Raw genomic sequence first — 24089 nt, 5'->3', positions numbered from 1 at the left:
TGTCTACTTTATATATTTTATAACTCTAACTGAAGTTCAAAAAACTAAAATATTCTAAAATTTTTCAAATTCAAGTACATTATGGAAACTAGGAGGCAGATGGGGAGAAAACTGTCCTAAGAGTCCTAACAAGTAGTGCTTTCCCAGCTCTGTAAATAGCTGTTTATATTTGCTAAGAGTTATTATTTATATCAATATTTGGTTGTAAAAACTGATATTTTTGCATGATAGTGGTATACCATAATTTAGTTCAAGTAAAACAGCCTAAGGGTATTTATATGGTCTATCTATTGCTATGACATGCTGAGCCATTATGAGGCAGGAACCTTTATCTATTATTTTAAAGCTAAAAATTATAAAAGTATTAATACAAATACAAAAAAAATTACAAGGAATATAAAAACACTATGCTTCACTTAATATACACAGCAAATCTTATGAAGTAGGTTTTATTAGCTCACCTTAACAAATGGAAAAACTGAGGCAAAGGGTAAGCCTCATAAGACCACAATTTAATAAGTAACAGAGCCTAAATTCAAACTCACCTCAACACAACATACCTAACCTTCATAACATAGTTTTCTCTCTCTCAAGTAAGTAGGAAACCTTCATTACATTTCATTCATATATTTAATAGGTTTTATTTGGGTGTCATTCTAACTCTATTTATTTATTCATTTTAAAAGATTTTATTTATGAACACAAGAACTGGGGTATAGGCCAGAGGGGGTGAGAGGATTCACTAGAGACAGAGTGGGGAGCATAACAGGTAGCTAGACTGAAACTGAGAAGAGTAGCGGGTGAGACAGAAGGGGTCTGCTGCTGCGGCATATGGGTCACCTCCCTGGCCAGGGATCAAACTCATGTTGCAGTGGCTGCAGATAGTTTATAATGCTGCATTTTAACCCCTTGGGCAACCAGGGAGTCCACCCCCATTGATTTACTAATACAAACTTTTTGTATGAGTTATCATAAACATTTAATTGCTGAAAGTCTACAATATTCAGATTTTCCTTTATTAACCTCAACTATTTATTCCTCCAGATGAAATTTATGTCAGGTTCTATAAGTCTTATAGTTATCTTCTTTAGAACTACATAATCTATCAATTAATTAATCTTTCAATTAATATTCTCAACCAAGTACAATCCCTCCCTTTCCAACAAATCCTACTTTTCTCTCAATCAAAAAGTGACTCTTTTTTGTCACATTTTTTTGTGGCCCTCCCTGGTGGCGCAACGGGTTAGGATGCAGCACTGCAAGTTAGTGCAGCCGCTTCAGTGTGAGTTTGATCCCCACCCCGGAGGTGATCCACATGGCACGGAAGACCTCTCCTGACCCACCTGCTGCTCCCCTTAGCAATGCAGTTCATTGATCTGTTTGTAATGAGATCAAACTGTTAAGTGTCTTACACATGCCACCTATATAAGCTGTATTAACACTTTGGATACACTTTGAGCTATATCTCAGAGTCTAACATATCATGCTATCTTCCTCACGACAATGAAATGTGTTTGTTAATTTGTATTTATTTATTTATTTTTAAAGATTTTATTTATGCATACAGAAATAGGGTACAGGTCAGAGGTGCAGGGGCATTGAGGGGATTCACCAGAAACAGTGGGAAGCAGAACAGGCAGAATGACAAATTACACTACTGAGGGGAGCAGCAGGCTAGGCAGGAGGTCTGCTGTGCCATGGGGATCACCTCCCGGGTGGGGATCAAACTCGCACTTAAGTGGCCGAGGCTTGGCTTAGCTTCACAGCACAGTGCTCCAACCCGCTAAGCCTCTAAGGAGGGCCCTATTTATTAATTACTGCCTGGGCAAGAATTTGGCATCGAAAGTTCAAAATTAAAACTGTGGTAAGTTATCCTTCAAATGTTTTACAGGATAGAAAACAACCATCCATAAGATAACTCTGCTATAAGGTGGCATACTTTGTCATTTTCTGATGGGCTTATCAAGGAGCAATTCTAACACAAATACATCTTAACTCTTTCATTGGCATGACAGCTTACACACTTAAATTTTCAGATCAAGGCAACTCGTTCAAAATTGAACTTGCTCATTCCTTAAAATGATGCAAATCTGTGTGTGTGTGTTTTAAATAGCTCACTAACACCTATACTTCTGGAGCTATTTGAGGAAGAATTAAAGCCAAGTTCTTAACTGTTCTCAATGAATTCTTTCTCTGTCACTTTTCTCCTATTTAAAACAGACTTTTTCCACAAAATGTCAAATTATAAAGTTGATAATTAAGAGGACTACAAAACTACATGTTGTAAAGACAGAAAATAATCAAATCCCCACTCATCCAAAAAATTAGAATTCTTCACCTATTCATTTCTTTCATCTTTCACATCTAATTGATGACCAATCTATGCAAACATTTCCCAACCTTTTGAATTTTTTCTACCAAATCAGTCTCCAGCAACTGGTTTAAGTTCATAATGCAAAAATCCTTAAGGGGTATTTTCATTCATACACTGCTCCTTTGGCCACCAGGTTGCTAAATTGAACTTTATAAATCACAAATTGACTATTTCAAATTTCCCAGCAAGTCTTTAATGATCCTTCTTTAACTGTGGGGTAAAGTCCAATTTATTATCATGGATGACATAAGCCTCTGAATATCAAGCCCCATTTATACTGTTCCTTCTCTTTGAAGAAATTCAACAGTATGTAAGGTCAGCTCTCATAGGGTTTATTTTAGAGAAGAGAGAGTAGAACAAAAAGTCAAAAAAAAAAGGCCAAATTTTAGATACTGTAAACACTATGAAGATGGTAGAACATAGTAATTGGTGTGAAAGGTTTCCTAGGGATAAATTTAAATTGACTGGACAAACGTCTATGACTGTAACATTTGAACTGAGACATGAATGGCAGGAAACTACCAACCATTCCAAAAACATAAACAAGGGAAAATATGTGCAAAAGCCAAAATGTAACGATATATATGGAATATTACAAAGGTTAGAAGCAGGCTAAGAAAATATGTGTCATGGGCTAGGAGTTACTAAACAGAGAAACTAAAGTAAGTCAAACAACTGGGTTGGACTTAGATAAAACCTTGCGAGCTTGAGAGGTAAGGAGTTAAGTTTCAGTTAAAGCCAGTTGGGAGATACTGGAGTTCACCAGAAAAGGTGTGATGCATTATGATTTAAAAAAAAAAAAACAATTAACCTGTATATAAGAATACACTGTAGAGGGGCAAGAAAGAAAAAAGATGAGTTAAGAGGCTCATAAAGCTGTCAATCTAAGCTTACCAAGAATAACCAGCAATACTCTGAATCAGAGTATTTGCCAAAGATGGACAGAAATGACAGACAATGGAAGTACTACAGGAAGAATCTCCAGGACTTGCTCATGAACTGACTCATTTCCATGCTTTTGCACATACTGTTGTTAACTGATCCTTCCAAACCTATTTTTAAAACTCCCAGGTATCTTTAAACCTAAATTATATCTCAATTCTACATAAAAGCTCCAATTTGCCTAGTCCAATTAGCTGTTAAAGTCATCTAAACTTCTAGAGAACCTGATTATGTGTCTGTTATATCACTTATCACTCTTTCTTACTACTGATATGTCTTCCTAACTAGCAAGGATACAGTCAAGAGAGAGTAAAGTGTCATTGAGTAATTCCTCCAAAAACTGTCTAGCATGACTCTATGAAAAAGGCCATCATAAAGTTAAAAAAAGTCTGCTGTATGTATCAAAATTTCTCTAGCATTGATATTCAGAGAACTATAAAAACTGTGTTAGGAATCCACTCTTAACGATTTCTATATCATTTCTATATCATTTTCTTAACACAGATCGTCAGAAAAAAGACTTAACTCTAATACTTATTTTTACCATACCCTTTCAAAATTAAATTCTCAATTAATTCTGAAGAAGGGAGAGATCTGGCATACATTAACCATTAAGTACAAATAGAATGGATAACTACCTTATTGAAGGCAGCATAGTTTGCTGAAATGTTTGTGCAAATACTGGCAATAATCTTTTCAAGTATATAGGTGCCATTTCTGGATCTCCTTTTGGCTCATTACATTCTTCTTCATCTTTGTTTGTATCTTTCTTCTTCTTATCATCTCCTTTATTAACTGGACACATCCAGTCACCTGCAAATAAATATTGTTCAATAAATAATTGCTTCCAGCATTTTTCTAACAAGGAAAAAAGCACTACATGTTCAAACTATATTTATTTCTAACTAATAGTAATTAAAATAAAATTAGGATGTGGAACTCTCTGGTAGTGCAAGAGATTAAGTCTCAGCACTATAAAGCTATCACCATCCAATGCAGCATGAATGCCATCTCTGGCCATGGAGCTAACCCACATAGCACAGCAGACCTTTCCTGTCTCACCCACTGCTCCCCCCTCAGCAGTATATTTCAGTAGATCTGCTTGTTCTCTCCCCACTTTATCTCTGGTGAATCCTCTCACCCCTCTCCTCTGTACCTCTGGCCTACACCCCAACTCCTGTATGCATAAGTAAATAAATAAAATTAAATTAAAATTAGGATATAATTTATAAAAGTGGTTATCCAAAAGAACCTTAGTGTCTCCAATGAGGTGAAATACAAATTAAAGGAATATTTTGGGATACTCCAAAAGTCATTTCAAAGAAATTCTATATTCATGTAACTCTGAAGAATAGTGTGTATTGTATATTTGGACTTGTTCAAAGTACTCCAAATATACAATACACACTATTCTTCATGACATTCCCATATGCCTAAACTTTTGACTTGGTCATTTTGGAATCCTACAGTCACAGTCTCAAACAACACAAAGCAGTACACTGTTAAAGGCTTATCAAAAGTAAGAATATACATTATTTAATTATTTGGAAGTGCTTATTTAACATTACTGTATCTACAAAAAGCTAATTCTAAAGAAGAGAAGATAGAAAGTAATAGCAGACAACTTAAAAAGAAAACACTTTACCACTTACCTGGAGACTGAAGAATAGCTACTACTTCACTGTGACCCCTTTCCCGAGCTTTATCTAATGGAGTTTTCCCATCCTCATCTCTCAAATCTGGGTTTGCACCATGTCGTAACAGAGTCTAGAAAAGCATTAAATTTGGATATAACAATTAATACCTCATTTCTTCAATATCCAACTCTGCAAACAAAAGGTTTACAGAATTACAGCTCGTCCTCAATTAGATGGGGTCACATCCTAATAATGCCATCCTAATTTGAAACTATTAGTCAAAACTATTGCCAACGCAGTACACTATAGAATACTGATGTTTACCCTATAGCCACATGGCTGGAAGCTGCATGCAGCTCACTGCCACTGCGTAGCACTATAAGAGTATGGTAAGTCACATTTCATTAGGCCAGGGAAAAGGACAAGATCAAAATTGAAAGTAGAGTTTCTACTGAATGCACCTCACTTTCTTATCACCATAAAGTTTAAAAATCTCACTTGAGACCCTGTATTCAATCAAGTGGGTACCAATCCAAGTCTTTATTTTAGCACAAATAATCTATCTATATTTTGAAGAATTTAGATTAATTTCAGTGAGGTGTATTTATTAACTCAAATTATGTTTATACCTGACTGTCATCTCTATCAAATTCTTTCCAAATTCTTTAAGAGAGCTACTAGTATTCAGCTTATAATGTGGTAAATGTCATTTCTAGCCAATCACCAAGTTAAATCAACTTCTACACTGGCTTTAAATACTGTTCTAAATTCTAATTCACACTGTTGACCAAAATTTAATCAACACCATACTCTCCCCCCTCAGAATGTATGCTCTTTAGAAAAAAAGAACGTATGCCACAGTTTTTCCTATAAGCTTTAGAGCTGCAGTTTTTTAAGTTTCATGTTACAATGTAAAAACTATATATTTTATACATACATATCAGATAAGGATAAAGCTGTAACACAGTAGATATATCTGACAAATATGTAAATACATATAGCTAGCTATACATTAACAAACTATGCAGCATGGGTTAAAAACTCCGAATTGTGAGCCCTCCCTGGTGGTGCAATGGTTTGTTAAAACACAGCACTGTGAAGTTCCCCGCAGCCACTTCAACACAAGTTCAATCCCCGGCCTGAGAAGTAAACCACATGGCGTGGCAGACCTCTCTTGACCAGCCTGCTATTCCCCTCAGCAGTGTACTTCTTCAATCTGCCTGTTATGCTTCCCACTCTGTCTCTGGTGAATTCTCTCATCAACCCTGCACCTCTAGCCTGTCCCTAGTTCTCTATGCATAAATAAATAAATCTTAAAAAAAAAAAAAAAAGATGTGGTGTAGATATACATACATACACATACACACAAGGTAATACTGTTTCACAAACTAAAAAGGTAAGTCATGTCACTTGCAGCAATATGGATGGAGTTAGAAGGGATCATGCTCAGTGAAATAAGTTAGAAGGAAAAAGAAAAACATGTATGGTTTCACTCATAGGCGGAATATGGTGAAACTGAACAAAGGGTCAGGAAAAAGAACAAAACTTGCAGGTAAACTATAGAACTGTGGCACAGACCAGGGGAGAGGGAAGGAGAGCAGCCACAAAGGGGAGGGAAAAGCACATGGACTATGGTTCATGGATAATGTGGTAGTGAGAGATTTACAAGGACTATACCTGAGGGAAGAAATGAAATACAATACAAAAATGAAAAACAATGTAAGAAGATAAATTTTTTTTAAATAAAAAATAAAAGCTTTGCAAGTATTTTACTATTGCAGTAATCATTCTAGAAATGTATACATAGTTTATTGATAAAATCTCAAGTCAAACTTAAGAAATGGGCCAAAGGTCAACAAGTTATTAATAAGCTGAGAATTTCTAATTATCATAATTACCATGTTAGAAATGTATAAATACTTATTGATAAAACTGTAAGTCAAATCTAAGAAATCTGCTCAAGGCCACCAAGACTTTTCTTAATAAGCTGAAACTTGAATCAAATCTGACTTCATAGCAAATTAACACTGAACCATTTCAAATTACTTCATATTATAAAAATTCTAGAGACCTAGATCATACGTTCACGTCAATCCTTTCCATTTGCTCTCTCTAGGCCTTAATTTCCCCTACCTTAAAAGAAACTCTCCAAAGTTCTTTGCCAAGCTGAAAGTCAAAGATACTATGATACTTCCACAAACAGAACATTCGCTTTTATAAACATAAAAAAAAGCAGTATGTACAAAGTCATTCACTGATAAAAGAAATCAGAAATAGCCAAGTATTTAATAGGTGATTAGTTTTATTAACTTGTAGGACATCCAAAATGTTAATTATACAAAAGCCTAAAAATTCTCCCAATACTAATAGGGAGAGTTTTTCAAATATATAAAATTAAAGTATAGGCCATGTATATGTCACATTTTGTGTAAGGAAAAAGAAGGAATAAACACATACATGTATTTTTGCTTTTATCTGTATTAAGGAACACTGAAAAGATAAATGAAAAAAACAATTAAAAATGCTTACCTATAAGAGCAAGGAGAACTGAATGAATGTAGATGACATGGAAGCATGACTTACCATGGAAAATGTTTTAATATTATTCTAATTTTTTAACTATGGAAATGTTGCAAATTAAATTAATAATTTAAAAACCTGGATTTTACCTTTGCTACTTGAGGTCTTCCAAAACATGCAGCATAATGTAATGATGATGACCTTTGACCCCTATTAACATCAGCACCTCTTTCACAAAGAAATTCTACCTGTAAAATGATGAAGAATCATAAAAGTTGCCTTATTAATACTTCTATCTTTGATTTAAAACATTAGCTTTTAATTATTAGCTTACCATTTCCTGAGTTCCAAAAGCAGAGGCCCAATTTAATAGAGTCTGACCCACATCATCCATAAAATTTACTTCAAAGGCTGGAAATTTAAAGAAAAAAACATTTTTTTAAAGCCATCAAAATAATATGAACTTTCCTAAAGTTAGAAAGATTTAAAGATTGTTATTAATATTAACTAACTACAGGGATCACTTTACATATTTAGGTCAACTATGAATAGTAGTAAAAAAAAAAATCAACAAACCTAAAGTCCTAATAAAAAGAATTCTAAAAATTTTAAACCACTAAGGATTCATGAGAAAAAGATTAAATATAGAGTACAAGTCAACAGGGTATTAGTTGCCTCATACCATATAACTGTGAAAAGGGAATTAATCCATAGCTACCGTCAAAAAGATAACAAAAAACCGAATCTGATCACTTTCACCAATTTATGTTTGCTTATCACCACAAAAAGCAGTCTAACAAAATATACTATGTTACTGTAATTCACTCATGTCAGTTCCATCAATGTTGAAAAACAATAGCTGTACACACAAACTGTAATTCACCTTGAATTGACATGATAACCTCTTCAGGATAAAGCAGGTAAATTTCACTCATTCATTCACAAAGACCAAGTCTTACCATGCATCAAAATGATAATTCCATATATAGATGGACATGAGTGGGGAGGTGGGGTACAGGTATTAGGGTGAAGATGCCAACATTCTGTTATCTAGCAAAACTGTTAAAAACACTGTCCGAAATTCAGAAATGAAAAACTGCCTATATAATTCCTTATCTCGTGTTTTAAAATATTTAAAAAAGTATTTTCCAACCTCCTGTGTCAATTGCATCTATAAGTGCATCAGTATCTTTACTTCGAATACAGTCTATAAGCTGCCGATGTGAACGCTCCCCAGAACTGTCCAATCTCCGGAGTCCTGGGATTCTGCCTGTAGATCCAGCACTAGACTTTGGCAAAGCTTTTCGCCCTTCAAATAATAGCACCAAGAGAAGGTCAACCAAGCGCATGGTATCAAGCACACATCTTTCATCACCCTGCAATGCACTTTCAATTGAATCTGGAAGCTCTGACCTCAGGAGATCCTAGGGTGGGAAGTATAAAGAAGAGAGAACTTAATACATTTTCATGATACAAAATATTTTCTGAAAATCAAAGATTCAAAAAACATCCTTACATGCGTTACCACTGGAGAGCCTCTGCAAAGTGTTGAGAGCAGACTTACAATTGTCGACACCTGGTTACTCAATTTGGAATCTGCAGCTGTGGAAGGAGCTCCTGTAGTACTACGACCTGGTTTGCAGGCTGATGATGGCCCTGATACAGTACCACCAGCAGCAGCCATTCGAGATAACAATTCCTCAGTTAATCCATGCTTGGCTAATGGAGCTGGGTCAACACCACGACGAGTAAATCGGTCAGCTAGTGATGCAAAACAGCGTAGAGCTCCATCTGAAACCTAATGATGTAAAAGATATGAATATGGATAAAATTCACCTATGAAGATGTAAAGTAGCTATTTGAATGAGACTATCAGGTTGCTATACTAAAGAAATAAGACATACAATCTGTCTAGATTTAAATCCTGGCTCTACATTCTGATAACTGAATTACCTGGGGATGATATTTAATAATTCAAGATCTCAGTTCCCTTATCTGTAAAATGGGGATAAAAAAGGACATCTATAATAAATTGAACAAAAATTAGAAGATGTATATAAAAAATATAGGTGGGCAATATTAAACAATATTATGTACACCTTTGCCTAGATAATCTAGAACTATCAACTGAAAATAATGAATATTTGAAGAGTAAGAAGATATTAAAAGTTTTTATTTTCTTTTTAAAAAAGTTTTTATTTTCTATTAATTTTTTTATCTTTTTTTTAAAGATTTATCCATGTGGATCACCCCTGGGACCGGGGATCAAACTCACACTGAGCCAGCTGCGGCCAGCTTGTAGTGCTGCCTCCTAACCTGCTGCCACCAGGCAGAGCCCACAAAAAAAGCTTTTATTTTTCTAAAGTATGTTGATTCAACAGGTTTACATATAAGATTACAAGTATTTTGGATTTTTACTATAGTATCTTTTTAAATCACATGATTGTACAGAATCAACAAATTACAATGAAAGAGCACTATTTATACCAAAATGTATATACCATTTTATACCATTTATGCCAAAAGGTCAAGAAGCAATTAAAAGTGTGCCTTTTACACACCAGTGGTTTGGTGATGGGAAGCCCATGGGAGTTACAACTGAGAAGGAAAAGGCCCAAAATGATGTAAAAATAAACTATTATATATATTTTTTAAAAGTGTGCCTTTTAGAAGTACATATTATAAGTATTTATTTCTAAAGTATTTAAATTTTAAGGAAAAATACTTAATACTTTCAAATTTAAAATGTTTCACTATGGGGACCTCCCTGGTGGCACAGGGGTTAAAGTCTCAGGGCTATCAAGCTATTGCCAACCACTATGGCATGAGTTCGATCACAGAACTCACTTGGTCTCTGGTAAATCCTCTTAACCCCCACACCTTTGTCTCACTTGGTCTCTGGTAAATCCTCTTAACCCACACACCCCAGTTCTTGCACACATAAACAAAAATAAATCTTTAAAAAAAAGTTTCACTGCCAAAATTAGATCACCATATAGAAATACAAAAGAAAAGGAAAACAGAATTACAACTCTATTTTACCTGATGATCTTCATGTTTCAATAAACTAGAGAGAGACTCTACACAAATTTCTAAAGAAGAATCTTGAGGTTCCATTTTGCCACAGAGTCTTGATACCACTGCCATGGCAGAGTGCAAGGTGTCTTTATGAACCAGGTGTCCACTGTCACGAATGAAAGTAAGCACACAGTTCAAACCACCAGCCTCAAAGACTGCTCCTGATTCACGAGTGCATATTAGTTCTAACACCTACAACCAAACAAAATCAACAAACGAACACAGTAAGTCCAATTTACATTTTTTAGGGTCAAAAAAAAAAAAACCCACCATAATACTCTCCAACTTTATCTGTAGTCAGTTTTAAAAGTAAAGCAAAACAGAATTGATTTTAATATTATATTTTATTTAGCTTAATATAACCAAGGCATTATCATTTTCATATGTAATCAATATAAAAATTGTTGGTATTTCATTCTTTTATGTATTGTCTTCAAGATCTCACTTTAATTTGGGGCAGACACATTTGAAGTGTTCAACAGTCATATATGGATACCATATTGGACCGTGCAGGTTTAGATAGTTAAATCTGCATTACAAACTAAAGAGCTACAAGCAATTTTTTAAGTTTGTAAAAGTCCTAGTTATTAAAAAATTTTGAAATAAATGTTAGCTATTAGTATTATTCATCATCCTCAGTTAGTCTATAAACACCAATATGTTAAAAGTCAACTTTTATTTTCTAAATTATGTTGTGTTTAAGGTGATTATATAAAACTAAAGAGTTAACAGGGTCCACAGATCTTAGAGGCATACCAGAAATGTAGACATTGTTCTGTAAGCAAGAAAAATGTTTTCAACAGAGCAGCATATATAGCATAATCAAATTCCCAGTTAATTACTATTGAAAATGGGATACAGGCAAATGCAAAAATCAAACATTAATATTCAAAAAAGGACGCTCAGGTAGCTATAAAATAAATCATTAATTATATGAATGGAGTAAAAGAGGTATATAGAAGGATAAAGTATAGGTTTCTGTCTTGAGTTTCTGTCCTGAGCTATAAAATAATCATTAATTACATGAATGGAGTAAAAGAGGTATATAGAAGGATAAAGCATAGGTTTCTGTCTTGAGTGACTAGGAGGAGATAAGGAGAATTATCAAGCAATTCTTCTGTAACAAAAGATAAAATATTCAGATATCCAGTTGGAAAGATCCAACAAGTCTTTGAATATCTAGTCTAGGTCTTAAAAGACAGTTCAATTGCAGAGATAAAGAAACAGCAGCAAATACATAAAAATTATATTGAAGGTAATGGATGAGACTAGGCAATGATTATTTTTAAGGTAAAAGCAGATCCTTACAAATTCTATCACTTAAGAATGAATTAGGTAAGAGTCACTGACAAAGACAATGAAGAGAGTAAGGTGTAATAGACAAGAAAATATCTGGAAATACAGATTGGTAAATAAGCACAGAAGTCAAGTCTTAGTCATGGAAGAAAACAAAATGATGTTATCAAAAGAATAAAAGGATAAAAGCTCTGAACAAAAAAATGGAAACTCTTCCTCTGAAGTTAGGTATATATAAAAATAAAACTATACACACAAAAGAAGAAAGTCAAGATGGTTAACACCTACAATAGCAGGTCTCAAAGTGTAGGAAAAACATTTTCTGATCCTTGAGTTAAAAGTTTTTTCATAATGATACTATAGAAGTAACTGTCTTTCATTTTCTTCTCTCAGAATTATAACAAATTTTACAAAAGCTACATGAAGTATGATATAGCAACAGACCAAATTCAGAGACACATTAAGAAGATCTAGTGGTCACCTCTATTTAGACAAATACTTTTTTTTAAAGATTTATTTATTTATGCATGCAGAACTGGGGTACAGGCCAGAGGTGCAGGGACTGTGAGAGGATTCACCACACACAGAGCGGGAAGCAGAACAGACCAATTGCAGAAGTACACTGCTGAGGGGAACAGCAGGCAGGTCAGGAGAGGTCTGCCACACCATGTGGTCACCTCCCGGGGCTGGCAGGAATGAACTCATGCTGACGCGGCTTTAGCTTCTTACTGCTGTGTTTTAACCTGCTGCACCAGCAGAGAGGGCACTAGACAAATATTTTTAAGGAGACTTGCAAAATGCTTAAGAATGCTAATGTTCTCACTAATTTCCTGTTTGTTTAGGAAATTTTTTTAATTAAAAATATAATACATTAACTTTTTTTAAAAGATTTATTTATTTATGCACACAACAGATTTGTAGTGCTGAGCTTTAACCCATTGTGCCACCAGGGAGGGCTTGCATTTAAAATTTTATTATTTTTAGGTAAGTTAATATTCTAAATAACTTAATTTTAACATCTAATATGGCAAATATAAATAGATATAATCTGCATAAACAAAAGTTATTTGGAGAGGCAGAGGGGGTCCTTAATAACTAAGGCTTGTAAAGGAATCTTGAAACAAAAGTTGAAAAACTGTTGACCTATATCGCAGCAGGAATCAGAAAGATTAACAGTAAAAGTACAATCAAAAATATAGTACAATCAAAAATATGTTCACAGAATAGTTCTACTCTAACTCCTGACTGAGGACTGAAGCTTTTAGTGTCAAATCAAGTTTAAAATTATCCCACTAGAAATAAAAAAAGCAGCTAACTCTAAAGGGAGCTTAGCAAAATAGTTAAAAGTGAGATGATATTAACAGTGCCTATTTCATATGGAAATGTCATGAAAATTAAATGAGTTAATATAAAGTGATTAGTATGCCTGGCATTGGAGATGTTAGTTGTTAATGCCACATGGACTATGACTTCCAATGCTCTCACCTATTCTCAATAAAATAAGACTGACAGTGGAATTTTTTTTTTTAAGCAAAAAAATATATTTATGGGGCCCTCCCTGATAGTGCAATGGATTAAACACAGCACTATGAAGCTACTGCAGCATGAGTTTGATACACGGCCAGGGGGGTGACCTCTCCTGATCTGCCTGCTGCTCACCTCAGCAGTGTGTTTCAGTCAATCTGCCTGTTCTGCTCCACACTCTGTCTCTGGTGAACCTTCTCACACACACCGCACCACCACTGCGCCAGTGTACCCCAGTTCTGTATGTATAAATACATAAATCTTTAAGAAAAAAATATTTTTTTATTCTCTAAATGATCTTCAAATAGGCCAATAAATACTTACCTTTACACATTGTTCAGCTAAGTCCCTGCTAGTCCTGTTGTTTAGTTCAACTACAACCAAACGATTACAAAGTGCTTTTATAGCTCCATCTACCCCAACAATCCTCCGGGTACATTCTGCAGATACATCCAAGTAGTATGTTATAGCACGAGCTGTCACCTCTAACACATTGTCTGGAGCACTTTCATCAAGGAAAATTTTGCAGAGGGCTGGTAAAAAAGTTCGAGGAGGACATCTGTAGTAAAAAAAATCATATTACACTTAAAAGTACTAAATTCTTAACATCAAAATATCAAAATAAATATAATTTATAATACATCACTTCCTACTATTTCTGCATAATATTTCTGACATTTTCTTCGCATCCATAACAATGCTCAACAGGCTGATTTCATTAATGCTGAAAACATAAAGTTATAAACAGTTTTAAGTAGCAGTATTAACTTGAAACCATAATTCAATACTGACTTCAAATGTCAACTATCTATAAAACCCACCTTAATCTCTACAAATAGTTAAGAGATATATTCACATACTAAAAGTTCATAAAAAGTGTCTACCTTGTTTAGTGTATTTTCCTTATATAGTGTAATTTATTTCCTTGTTTACATTAAGAGTTCCTGAAGGCCAAGAATATTACTCAATTCATGTTTTATGCAAACAAGTGCTGAGTGAAATTTAAGAGACTAGGGCAAAACAAGAACAGATATTATGACTGTCCTGATTCTGCTTCATTTGTAAAGCAAAACTATTATCTAAATAAAACTTAATTTATATAGTTATTATTAAGAATAAACAACATTATTTACATTAAATACCTGCCTAATGACCTTGGCATTAAAATAAACTAACTTTAGCTCCTCTTTCCTCCCATGAATAGTCTAATACCTGTTACTTAAACCTGCATCAGACAGTTTTATCAACTGTGGGCCTCCCTGGTGGCCTAGGGGGTAAGTCTCAGTGCTACCACTTTGAAGGCCCAAGGATACAGTCTAAGTTCCATTGCCAGTCAGGCAGTTAACCCACATGGCATAGCAGACCACTCCTGTGTTGCCTGTTGCTCCCTTTAGCAGTGTATTTCAACGGATCTGCCTGTTCAGCTCCCCAGTCTGTCTCTGGTGAATCCTCTTTCCACCTGCACTTCTGGTCTACACCCTAGTTCTTCCATGCAAAAAAAAAAACAGAGTTTGTTAGGTATCCTTTCTATTTATCAATACTTGAAAGTATGAAAGATCCTAATTTACATTTAGTAGAAATCTCAGTTATGTAACATCAAATACATTCTCTACACTGTAACAGGACTACAGATAAAACAAAAGGTAATACTCTCAACATTTTGGTGGGATGATCTTTCTCTAATTATCAGTATGTGCATATCTTTAGCAGTTTCTTTTTTTTTTTAAGATTTTATTTAGTTATTTTGTATAGAAGATTTCTGGCAACTGTGCATGGAGAAAATCCATTAGCACCATTTTTCCAAGAGCATGTGTCACTTCATGTTCATGTGTCATATTTAAAGAATGTATGTACACTTCTTTAAAACAAGCTATTGCACACTTAACAGATTACAGTATAGCAAAAATAATTTTATATGCATTGGAAAACCAAAAAATTCCTGACTTGCTTTACTGTCATTCACTTTGTTACAATAAACCCTGAATTGGACCCATAATATCTCTAGGGTTTTCCTATATCTTTTATAATAGGACTTTGATATCTACCTTTGAGAGGGCCTATGATCCAAACCCTTGAAACTAGTAAGTTTATCATCACGGTAAAAGTCACTAAGTTGCGCCTTCGAAAGCTAAGCTAATAGAAGCTTCTGGATTCTTCTGTAATTCTTTCTCTTAGAACATAACCACTATGCTATGAGGAAGCCCACACAGCCACATTACAGTGACATGCAGGTATTGTAACAAACCCAAGAGAGGTCCAAACTACAAGGCATTATCTGTGGCATGTAAGAAAACAAGTCATCAAATTATTCCAGATCCTAGTCATCAACCTTTTATGTACAAGATAGCAATACAAGTATTTCCTTTAACTTGCTTATTTTCTTATACAACATTTCATGACTATCTTTCCATATTAATACAAACAAAAATGGCTTGGTCTTTCTAATGTCTACATAATTTTCAATATAGTTAATAGGCATACATTATTACCCATTTAAGTGGTTTCCAATATTTAACTACTAAAACCAGTATCTGTTCACACTTGTATCATTATTTATAAAGGAAAGATTCTGTGTTTATATGTGCACATTTTTAGCTTTGACAGCTATCAAACTGATTTTTAAGGAGACTGTAACAATGCCTAATCCCACCAGAATCTCTTCACATTCCCTATATTTCTACTCCTAGCCCAAATACAATTGTTATTACCTTTGAATTTTTGCTAAATTGACAAATATTTTTAAAGTTAACTTCATAAAATTCGTCTATGTCAGAAATAACAAGCTTTTCAAATTAAACACAGAATATTCAAGTCCCCCCTAAGAAACTATAACCACCTAAAGTTGTATACACAAGCATACAAAGACCTTCAGGATATAGAAAGTCTAAGCAAAACACAAAAATAAATTCCCAAATAAATTCAATAATCCTTATTTTCTTTCTGTATTTCTAACAAAGATTATTTCTTTTGACCATGTTGTGAGGTAAATATCAAACATAAAACTAACATATTGGACATACATTAACATCACTTAAAATAGAAAACTATTCCCATTTCCCTTTTTAAAAAATCAAAATTTACTAACCATCCATTTGTTCCTTTAAGAAACAGTAACTTACAACATTATCTTCAACTAGATTTTCTACAATCAACTCTAAAATTTAAAACAATCAAACCTACAAGACACAAAAACTTACCAACATGTTTCAGGAAATGCAAACAAAACCACAATGATACACCATCTCACATTGGTAAGAATGGCCCATATCAAAAAAGATCAGAAACATGTGTTGGATATGGAGAAAAAGAAACCCTTGCACACTGTTACTGGGAATGTAAACTAGTCCAGACCCTAAGGAAAATAGTGAGAAGTTTCTCAAAATATTAAAAATAGATCTACCATATGATCCAGCAATTTCACTACTAGATATCTACCTGAAGAATAGAATAGCATTAATTGGAAGGGATATATGCTTTCTTATCATCTCTACAGCACTATTTTTTGTAATTGTTTTAAAGATTTATTTTTATTATTTATGTATACAAAAATGGGATACAGCCTGAGGTGCAGAGGCAGTGAGAGGATTCACCAGAGACAGCTGGGGAGCAGAACAGGGCAGACTGGGAAAGCACACTGCTGAGAGGAGCAGCAGGGCAGTCAGAAGTCTGCCACATCTTGGGGCTGGGGACTGACATGGCTGTGGCCAGATTGTAGTGCTGCATCCTTAACCCACTGTGCCACCAGAGAGGGCCCTCTCTACAGCACTATTTATAATAGCCAAGTATGGAAACAACCTAAGTGCTCAAGGACATATGAACAGATTAAGAAGATCTGTATGGAATGCCAATCAGGTCTGAAAAATGATGAACTCTTACCATTTGCAACAACATGGATATAATTGGAGAGGATTATGCTTACAAAGCAAAGTAAAGCAAAGCAAAGAGACAAATACTAGATGATTTCACTCATCTATCAGATAAAATAAACAAAAAACTGGCCCTCTCTGAAGGCACAATAGGTTAGGAGACATCACTGCAAGCTGGCTGAAGCTAGCAGCCAGTTCGATTTCCTGCCTCTGGAGGTGATCCACATGGAGCAGCAGACCTCTCCTGTCTCCACTGCTGCTCCCCTCAGCAATGAATGTACTTTGTGGATCTGACTACTCTGCTCCCCACTCTGTCTCTGGTGAAGCTTCTCACTGCCCCTACACTTCCAGCCTGTACCCCAGTTCTATATGCATAAGTAAATAAATAAACAAAAAAACAACCCTATACATCTGACTATAAAATTGAGGCTAGCAGGGGGGGCAGGGAAATGTGGAAGCACAAAATTTGGAGGAAGCACAAAGTACTATAGTAGAAAACTTGGTGGTATGTATGGTGTAGTAAAGTACATCTGAAAAGCTGTGACCTTTTACCCCAGAGTCATACACAGTGCTATAAACCAGCAGTAATGCTGAAATGAAATATGAGAAAGTAATTACTGACAAACATATTTCTGTAAATAAATATTATTTCAAATAAGAAAACTTTGATTTCCTCATACATGTAATTTTCTAAGTCGGCAGTTCAAAAAAATCTATCAAGTTAAAAATACTACCCCAAAAATGTATATACAAACATGCTCACTATATTTACTAACAAGAACATGACTAAGTCTATGACACATCCATATATTAGCAGAATTTGTAAAGCTACTTCTAAGATCTTGCTATGATGCAAAAATTGTTTGGCAGAAATGTTAAAAGTAGAAGAAAAAAAATCATACCATTATGGTGTTTATCATAAAAATATGAGAGAAGAAATTAGAATAAAATGTTAAAAGGGCTTATTTCTAGATAATGCAATCATGGAATACATTAGAATTTTCATTCTCTAAGCTTCTCTGATTTTTCCAAGTTTCTAAAATGAATATATTAAATTTGGGTGCTAGTTAATTGGTATTAGTAAGTTTCTAACAATATCTTTCTCCCACTGATAATGACCAAAGACTTTAGATATAATGTAAAAACTGAGGACTCTGAGTAGTAGACTACAGAGGTGAAATAGGGAACCCTAAATAACAACCCTAAATAAACAACCCTAAATAACAACCCATAAGAGTTTTTCCCCTCTTCTCTTCTGGTATTGGCACCTGGATAAGAAAAGGCACTAAAGTATGTGACAAGAACACACAACGAAAACTTTGAAATAACCAAGAAATAGAACTCGTGAGCCAGAGGATATTCCTGGGATGTTTTCCTTCCACTCTGGCCCCCAGGCCAGTCACAGCATGTAAGCCCCAGACTAGATCCTACATGATGCACATAAGTGTGGTGTAGGTAGCACGAACATCTAAAGTTGCTGAAGAATTGGGAACTAAGAGAACCACTCTAGTCCAAGAGCAGCAGAGGAATACTGTAATTGTTTTCCTTCTCATTATTTACCCATAAATGGCAATCTTACAAACGTTACTTACGGCACAAAGAATGGAGGATGGATGATAGGGATATTATAGCTAAGGTAGCAAAAGAGCCTCAACTATTCCAAAGGGTTCTTAGTGCTTAAAGATAGGGGGAAAACCTCCAAAAGAAAAGAGCTAGAAAAGAATCCCTACCAGACACAAGTCTTGAATGCTCCTCCAAACTGTATATGTGAGAATGGCGCTGAAGAATAACAAAGATTTTGGTAACTGAATTGTAACATAACTCATGATTCTCAAGTACCAGATTAAACTCTGAATGACACATGCCCAGACTCAAACACCTTAACAAAGGCAACAAGACACTGATTATGACACTTCACAACAGCGGGCAAGAGAGAACTTGCATTCAAAATCTAATAAGGTTGACTACATGCCAAAACAAAAAAACAAATAATATTCTGTTGAGGGTTTGTTTTTTCAAGACTTATTTATTTATGCATATAGAACTGGAACAGGCCAGAAGTACAGGGATGGTGAGTGATTCACTAGAGACAGAGTGGGGAGCAGAACAGGCACAGATGAAGCACACTGCTGCGGGGAAGAGTGGGTGAGGCAGGAGAGGTCTGGGTCACCTCCCTGGCGGGGGATCAAACCTGTGCTGAAGTTGCTGTGGCTAGCCTCATAGTGATGTGCTCCAACCCATTGTGCCACCAGAGGGTCCCTGCTGAAAAAGCCCAGAGTCTAACAATATAATAGTCCAAATGTCTAGGAATAACTTGGGAACACAAATTAGTATAATTTAATTTGACCAAGTCAGAAAAAAAAAATATCAACAGAAGTAAGCCTGAGACAACACAGATACCAAAATTATCAGAGCTGTCTGAATCAGCTACTATATACTCCACCAGGTAAATCTGAACATTCTGGAAATGGTTTTCAAAAGACAAATAGGGGCCTCCATGGTGGCATATGGGGTTAAGTCTCAGAACTAGGAAGCTATCAACATCCATTGAAGCCAGGTAGCTAAGTGACTTGGTGTGGCAGACATCTCCTGACTGACTTCGTTGTTCCCCTCAGCAGTGTATTTCAGTACATCTGCATGTTTGCTCCCCACTCTGTCTCTGGTGAAACCTCTCAACCCCCATGCCCCTGGCCTGTACCCCAGTTCTTAAATGCATAAATAAATAAATCTTTTTTTTTGAAACATTACACCTAAAAACTGTAGCTCCAAAAAACAGCTCTGAAAATAAAAACTGTAAATTAAAACATCATGAAAACCAACCTGAATATAAGTTCAAACATTTCAATTTACTCTCTTAAGGATTGTGCTTTTGGTGTTTATTTTAAAAATATTTGTCTAACCTAAGTTTAGAGAGATTTTCTTCTAGGCTTTAAACATAGGTTTAGGTTTTACATTGAAGTCTGTGGTTTATTTTTAGTTTACTTTGTATATGTGAGATATAGATCAAAGTTAATTTTTGTTTGGCATATGGATATCCACTTGATTCAGTATCTTCAAAAAAGAAGTACCCAATTTCCTGTGAACTGCCTTTATACCTTTACTGAAATAACCTGTCCATGTATGTCATTTTTTAAACTTTATTCTGTCATTGGTCAATTCATATTTAATCCAATACCACAGAATTTTAAATTACTGTAACTAAATAATAAGAATTAAAACAGAGTAGCTTTTGTCCTCCAATTTGCCTATCAAAGTTGTTTTGGCTAGTCTAGGTTCTTTGCATTTCATGTGAATTTTGAAATCAGTTTGTCAACTTCTACTGGTCAGATTTAGCTCTAATAATTTCAGGTGAAAAACACATTACAATTTGTATAGCTAATGTCTGTAACAACTTTAGTCATGATCACCCAAATTTAGAAAAACCTAAATTATCTTCAAGAGGTAAATGGATAAACCATCTGTGATATATGCATAATATGAAATAGTAGTCAGCAATTAAAAGGAACTGTTATTCACAGTAATAGAAGTGACTGTCAAATGCAATATACTACACGAAAGATGCCAGACTAAAAAGGCTATTTGTAAATATGATTCCATTTCTATGACATTCTGGAAAAACGAAAATTTTGCTTCAGAGAACAAACCACTGGTTGCCAGGCATTAGTGCTAAGTTCCATTTCAGAGGGGCAGTTCTAGGGACAGTTTGGGGGAATGGAGCTATTATGAATTTCAACTGTCATGGTGGTTATACTAGTCTATGCACTTGTCAAAATTCAAAATTTGTACTTTATAAACACAGCTAAAACAAAATTTTAACAGAAGATTTTTTTTTAAAAGATTTATTTATTTATGCATGTAGAACTGGGGTACAAGCCAGAGGTGCAGGGGCAGTGAGACGATTCATCAGAGTGAGAATGGGGAGCAGAACAAGCAGTTCAACCAGGTACACTGCTGGGAAGAGCAGCAGGTGAGACAGGAGAGGTCTGCCTCGCCATGTGAATCACCTCCATCCATCAGGGCCAGGGATCGAACTCGCACTGAAGTGCCTGCTGCTAGCCTGCAGTGCTACGTCCTAATCATTCACCATCAGGGAGGGCCAGATTTTTATTCCATTATTGCTCTTGCTCTCAACCTTGACTCTAAAAGGCTTAATTTAAAATAACTACCCACCAAGCTGCTGAAAAAATGTCTTCCCTCTCAAAGGAAAAACTACAGTAACTTAAATTCCAACACATAAATTTGCAATTAATTCAACAAGTATCCACTGAGTCCATTTTTTTATGCCAAATACTATCCTAGGTCTGGGAGGGTAGAGCATATAAAGATAAGTAAGTCAGTCTGGGCTCTGAAGAACTCACAGATCTAATGATAGAGTCAACAAGTTTGTAAAGTCTACATGCATATTGCTATAAAAACAGAAAAATGTTCACCTTTTTAGATTTTTAAAGTGATATACTTTGAAAAGCAATGAAAGTTCACAGAAGCTCATTAATTATGGGCCCCTACAATCCAAAGTTAACAGAGCACTCAGAAAATGTTTCTCATTTCCCAGCACCCCTATCCACTATTCACTGAAAAGCCTATTCACAGTTGCTGTCTATTTACAGAAATTCATTTATTTAACTTTTCAGGGTTACATGCATTTGACACAACAAACATTCTCTATCCAAGGAAGAATCCGTTTGCAAAGCTGGTCAAAGAGAGTAACCTTACTTCCCTATCACTTCATCATGGAAAACAAAAGTAATATGAAAAAAAGACAGGTATATTAATGAAAGGGAGTAAGAAAACTATGTACTGATGCCTCACTGTTTCTGCTGCAGAGAATACATTCCTCTTCCTCCCGCATACTCCCCAACCAGTTTCATGATTCCAAAAATATTTTCTACAGTAATTTTAAGCATGAGTAAAAACAGTCACAAAGTAAAGAATTTCTTCATTTTGTTTTGAGGCCTAGATATATGCAATTGCATGTGATGCACTATGCTAACAATGGAAAAAAACGGAAGTAGGAGCCCTCCCTGGTGGTGCAACAGTTAAAGTACAGCACTGTGGCCACAGCCACAGCCACAGAGGCCTCAGCACGAATTCTAACTGGCCAGGGGAATGATCCACATGGCTCAGCAGACCTCTCCTGTCTCACCCACTGCTCCCCTCAGCAGTGTATTTCGTCAATCTGCCTGTTCTGCTTCCCACTCTGTCTCTGGTAAATCCTCTCACTGCTCCCTCCCCACCTCTGGACTGTACTCCAGTTCTGTGTGCATAAATAAGTAAATCTTTAAAAAAAGCAGTATATACATGTGAGAATCAAGAGACCTTTTTGAAGGCATTTAAATTTTACACACTATAAAAAACTCAAGATTCATAAAAAGGAGTGGTAAAATCAAATCAATATTTTAAGACTCAGTAAGTGTGGAGATATTTTAAAGACTATAACTCTGGGTACTAAAGTTAGCTAAGAGGCAGGGATAAGTGTTTTTCAGCTACAAGCACTATATGAACATAATCATTTCCCCATGCCCAACCCTAGATAATGTGGTTTTATAAAACCTATTTCAGGAGAAAAAAGATGCGCTCACACAGAAATCCTTTCAACTTTTATCATTAAACCATAAACATCTACATCTAACCTTTCCACTCTGCCTGTGGAATAAAAAAATTGCCTAAATCCAACCTCTCAGTTAATGAGTCAGACAACTTTGCCACTCAACATGAGATTTCAGACCATTATCTGGGAATTTGTTAGGAATGTACAGTACTAGGCACTCCAGACTTACAGAATCAAAATTTGCATCTTAACAAGATGCCCAGGTAATTCACATAATTCACAAAGCCAATTCTCTCCCAGTTTCTCAGAATCTATGCATGATCCAATCAATTGCTTGACCTTTTAAAGAAAAAGCCCCACACTCATATTCCAACATAACTTCTAAAAAAAGTTTTCCTATCCCCATTCCTACTCCATTTCCATCTGTTCCTCATAACCAAGCCACTCAGCTCTAAGAGCTTAATAATGTGGCTAATTCTGAAGGACACCTTTAGTCTTCACCCTCTAGATCTCTCACAAATACTCAAAACACAATTATTCTTTTTATTCTTGAATCACTTTCCTCCCTGTGCTGACATGTGCACCAAGGATGCAAAAGCAATAGTGGATAAAACTGCCAGTGCTTTAATATGAATCAAAGCAGTGCATAAACTGTGCTATTACTAATTGTAATCCTCACTACCAAGTTCTGGTACATAGGAAAAAGCCATTTTCACTACAGAATAACTTTGATGAAGAAAAAAAAGTATTATTATTACTAATCGAAACCCCTGAATATATATCTCTTTAATATTCTATTTTATGCTAGCATAAAGCACTTAATGCATACCAAAGGATGATGATGGTTGTGTCAGTAAAAGGTACTTGCATAATTACTGAAGAGCTAGGCACTTTTCTCATGCAACACTAAAGTTACATGAAAGAAATTCAAACTAGTTACTTCAACTTAGATACCTGAAAAATATTTTCTCAAAAATTAACAGTCTTTCATTTTAAGGAAAGAAAAACTGACAGTATTTGTTGCCAATGCTAACATTGAAGTCTTCAAGCAAAAATCACAATTTTGGAAAATTTGTATCTGCCACCATGAGCTTGACAGTTTCCCAATATTTAAAGACTTTTCTGATGAAATCAACAGATTAAGATATGTGGCCCTCCCTAGTAGCGCAGCAGGTTAAAACACAGCACTGGCCCTCCCTTGTGGCGCAGCGGGTTAAAGCACAGCACTGAGAAGCTAAAGCCACTTCAGCCTGAATTCAATCCCTGCCTGCCCTAGAGGTGATCCAGATGGCGTAGCAGACCTC

At 35.3% G+C, this 24089-nt stretch overlaps 1 protein-coding gene across 3 annotated transcripts in view; it reads right to left on the bottom strand.

Annotated features, from left to right (window-relative positions):
• The window catches only part of HECTD1 (HECT domain containing E3 ubiquitin protein ligase 1), a 75344-nt gene that overhangs the window by 44022 nt on the left and 7233 nt on the right, over positions 1-24089 (bottom strand). For all 3 annotated transcript variants that reach the window (XM_004681957.2, XM_012724462.1, XM_012724464.1), the window contains exons 3-10: positions 13696-13930; positions 10516-10743; positions 8990-9271; positions 8627-8897; positions 7808-7884; positions 7623-7721; positions 4969-5083; positions 3955-4129 (exon numbers count right to left, since the gene is read on the bottom strand). In XM_004681957.2, coding sequence (XP_004682014.1) covers positions 3955-4129; positions 4969-5083; positions 7623-7721; positions 7808-7884; positions 8627-8897; positions 8990-9271; positions 10516-10743; positions 13696-13930 — 1482 coding nt within the window. The remainder of the gene's footprint in view (positions 1-3954; positions 4130-4968; positions 5084-7622; positions 7722-7807; positions 7885-8626; positions 8898-8989; positions 9272-10515; positions 10744-13695; positions 13931-24089) is intronic.

Source organism: Condylura cristata, unplaced genomic scaffold (assembly GCF_000260355.1).
Source record: "Condylura cristata isolate star-nosed mole 26May11 unplaced genomic scaffold, ConCri1.0 scaffold00013, whole genome shotgun sequence".
NCBI lineage: Eukaryota > Metazoa > Chordata > Mammalia > Eulipotyphla > Talpidae > Condylura > Condylura cristata.
This window is presented reverse-complemented; position numbering and strand designations above follow the sequence as displayed.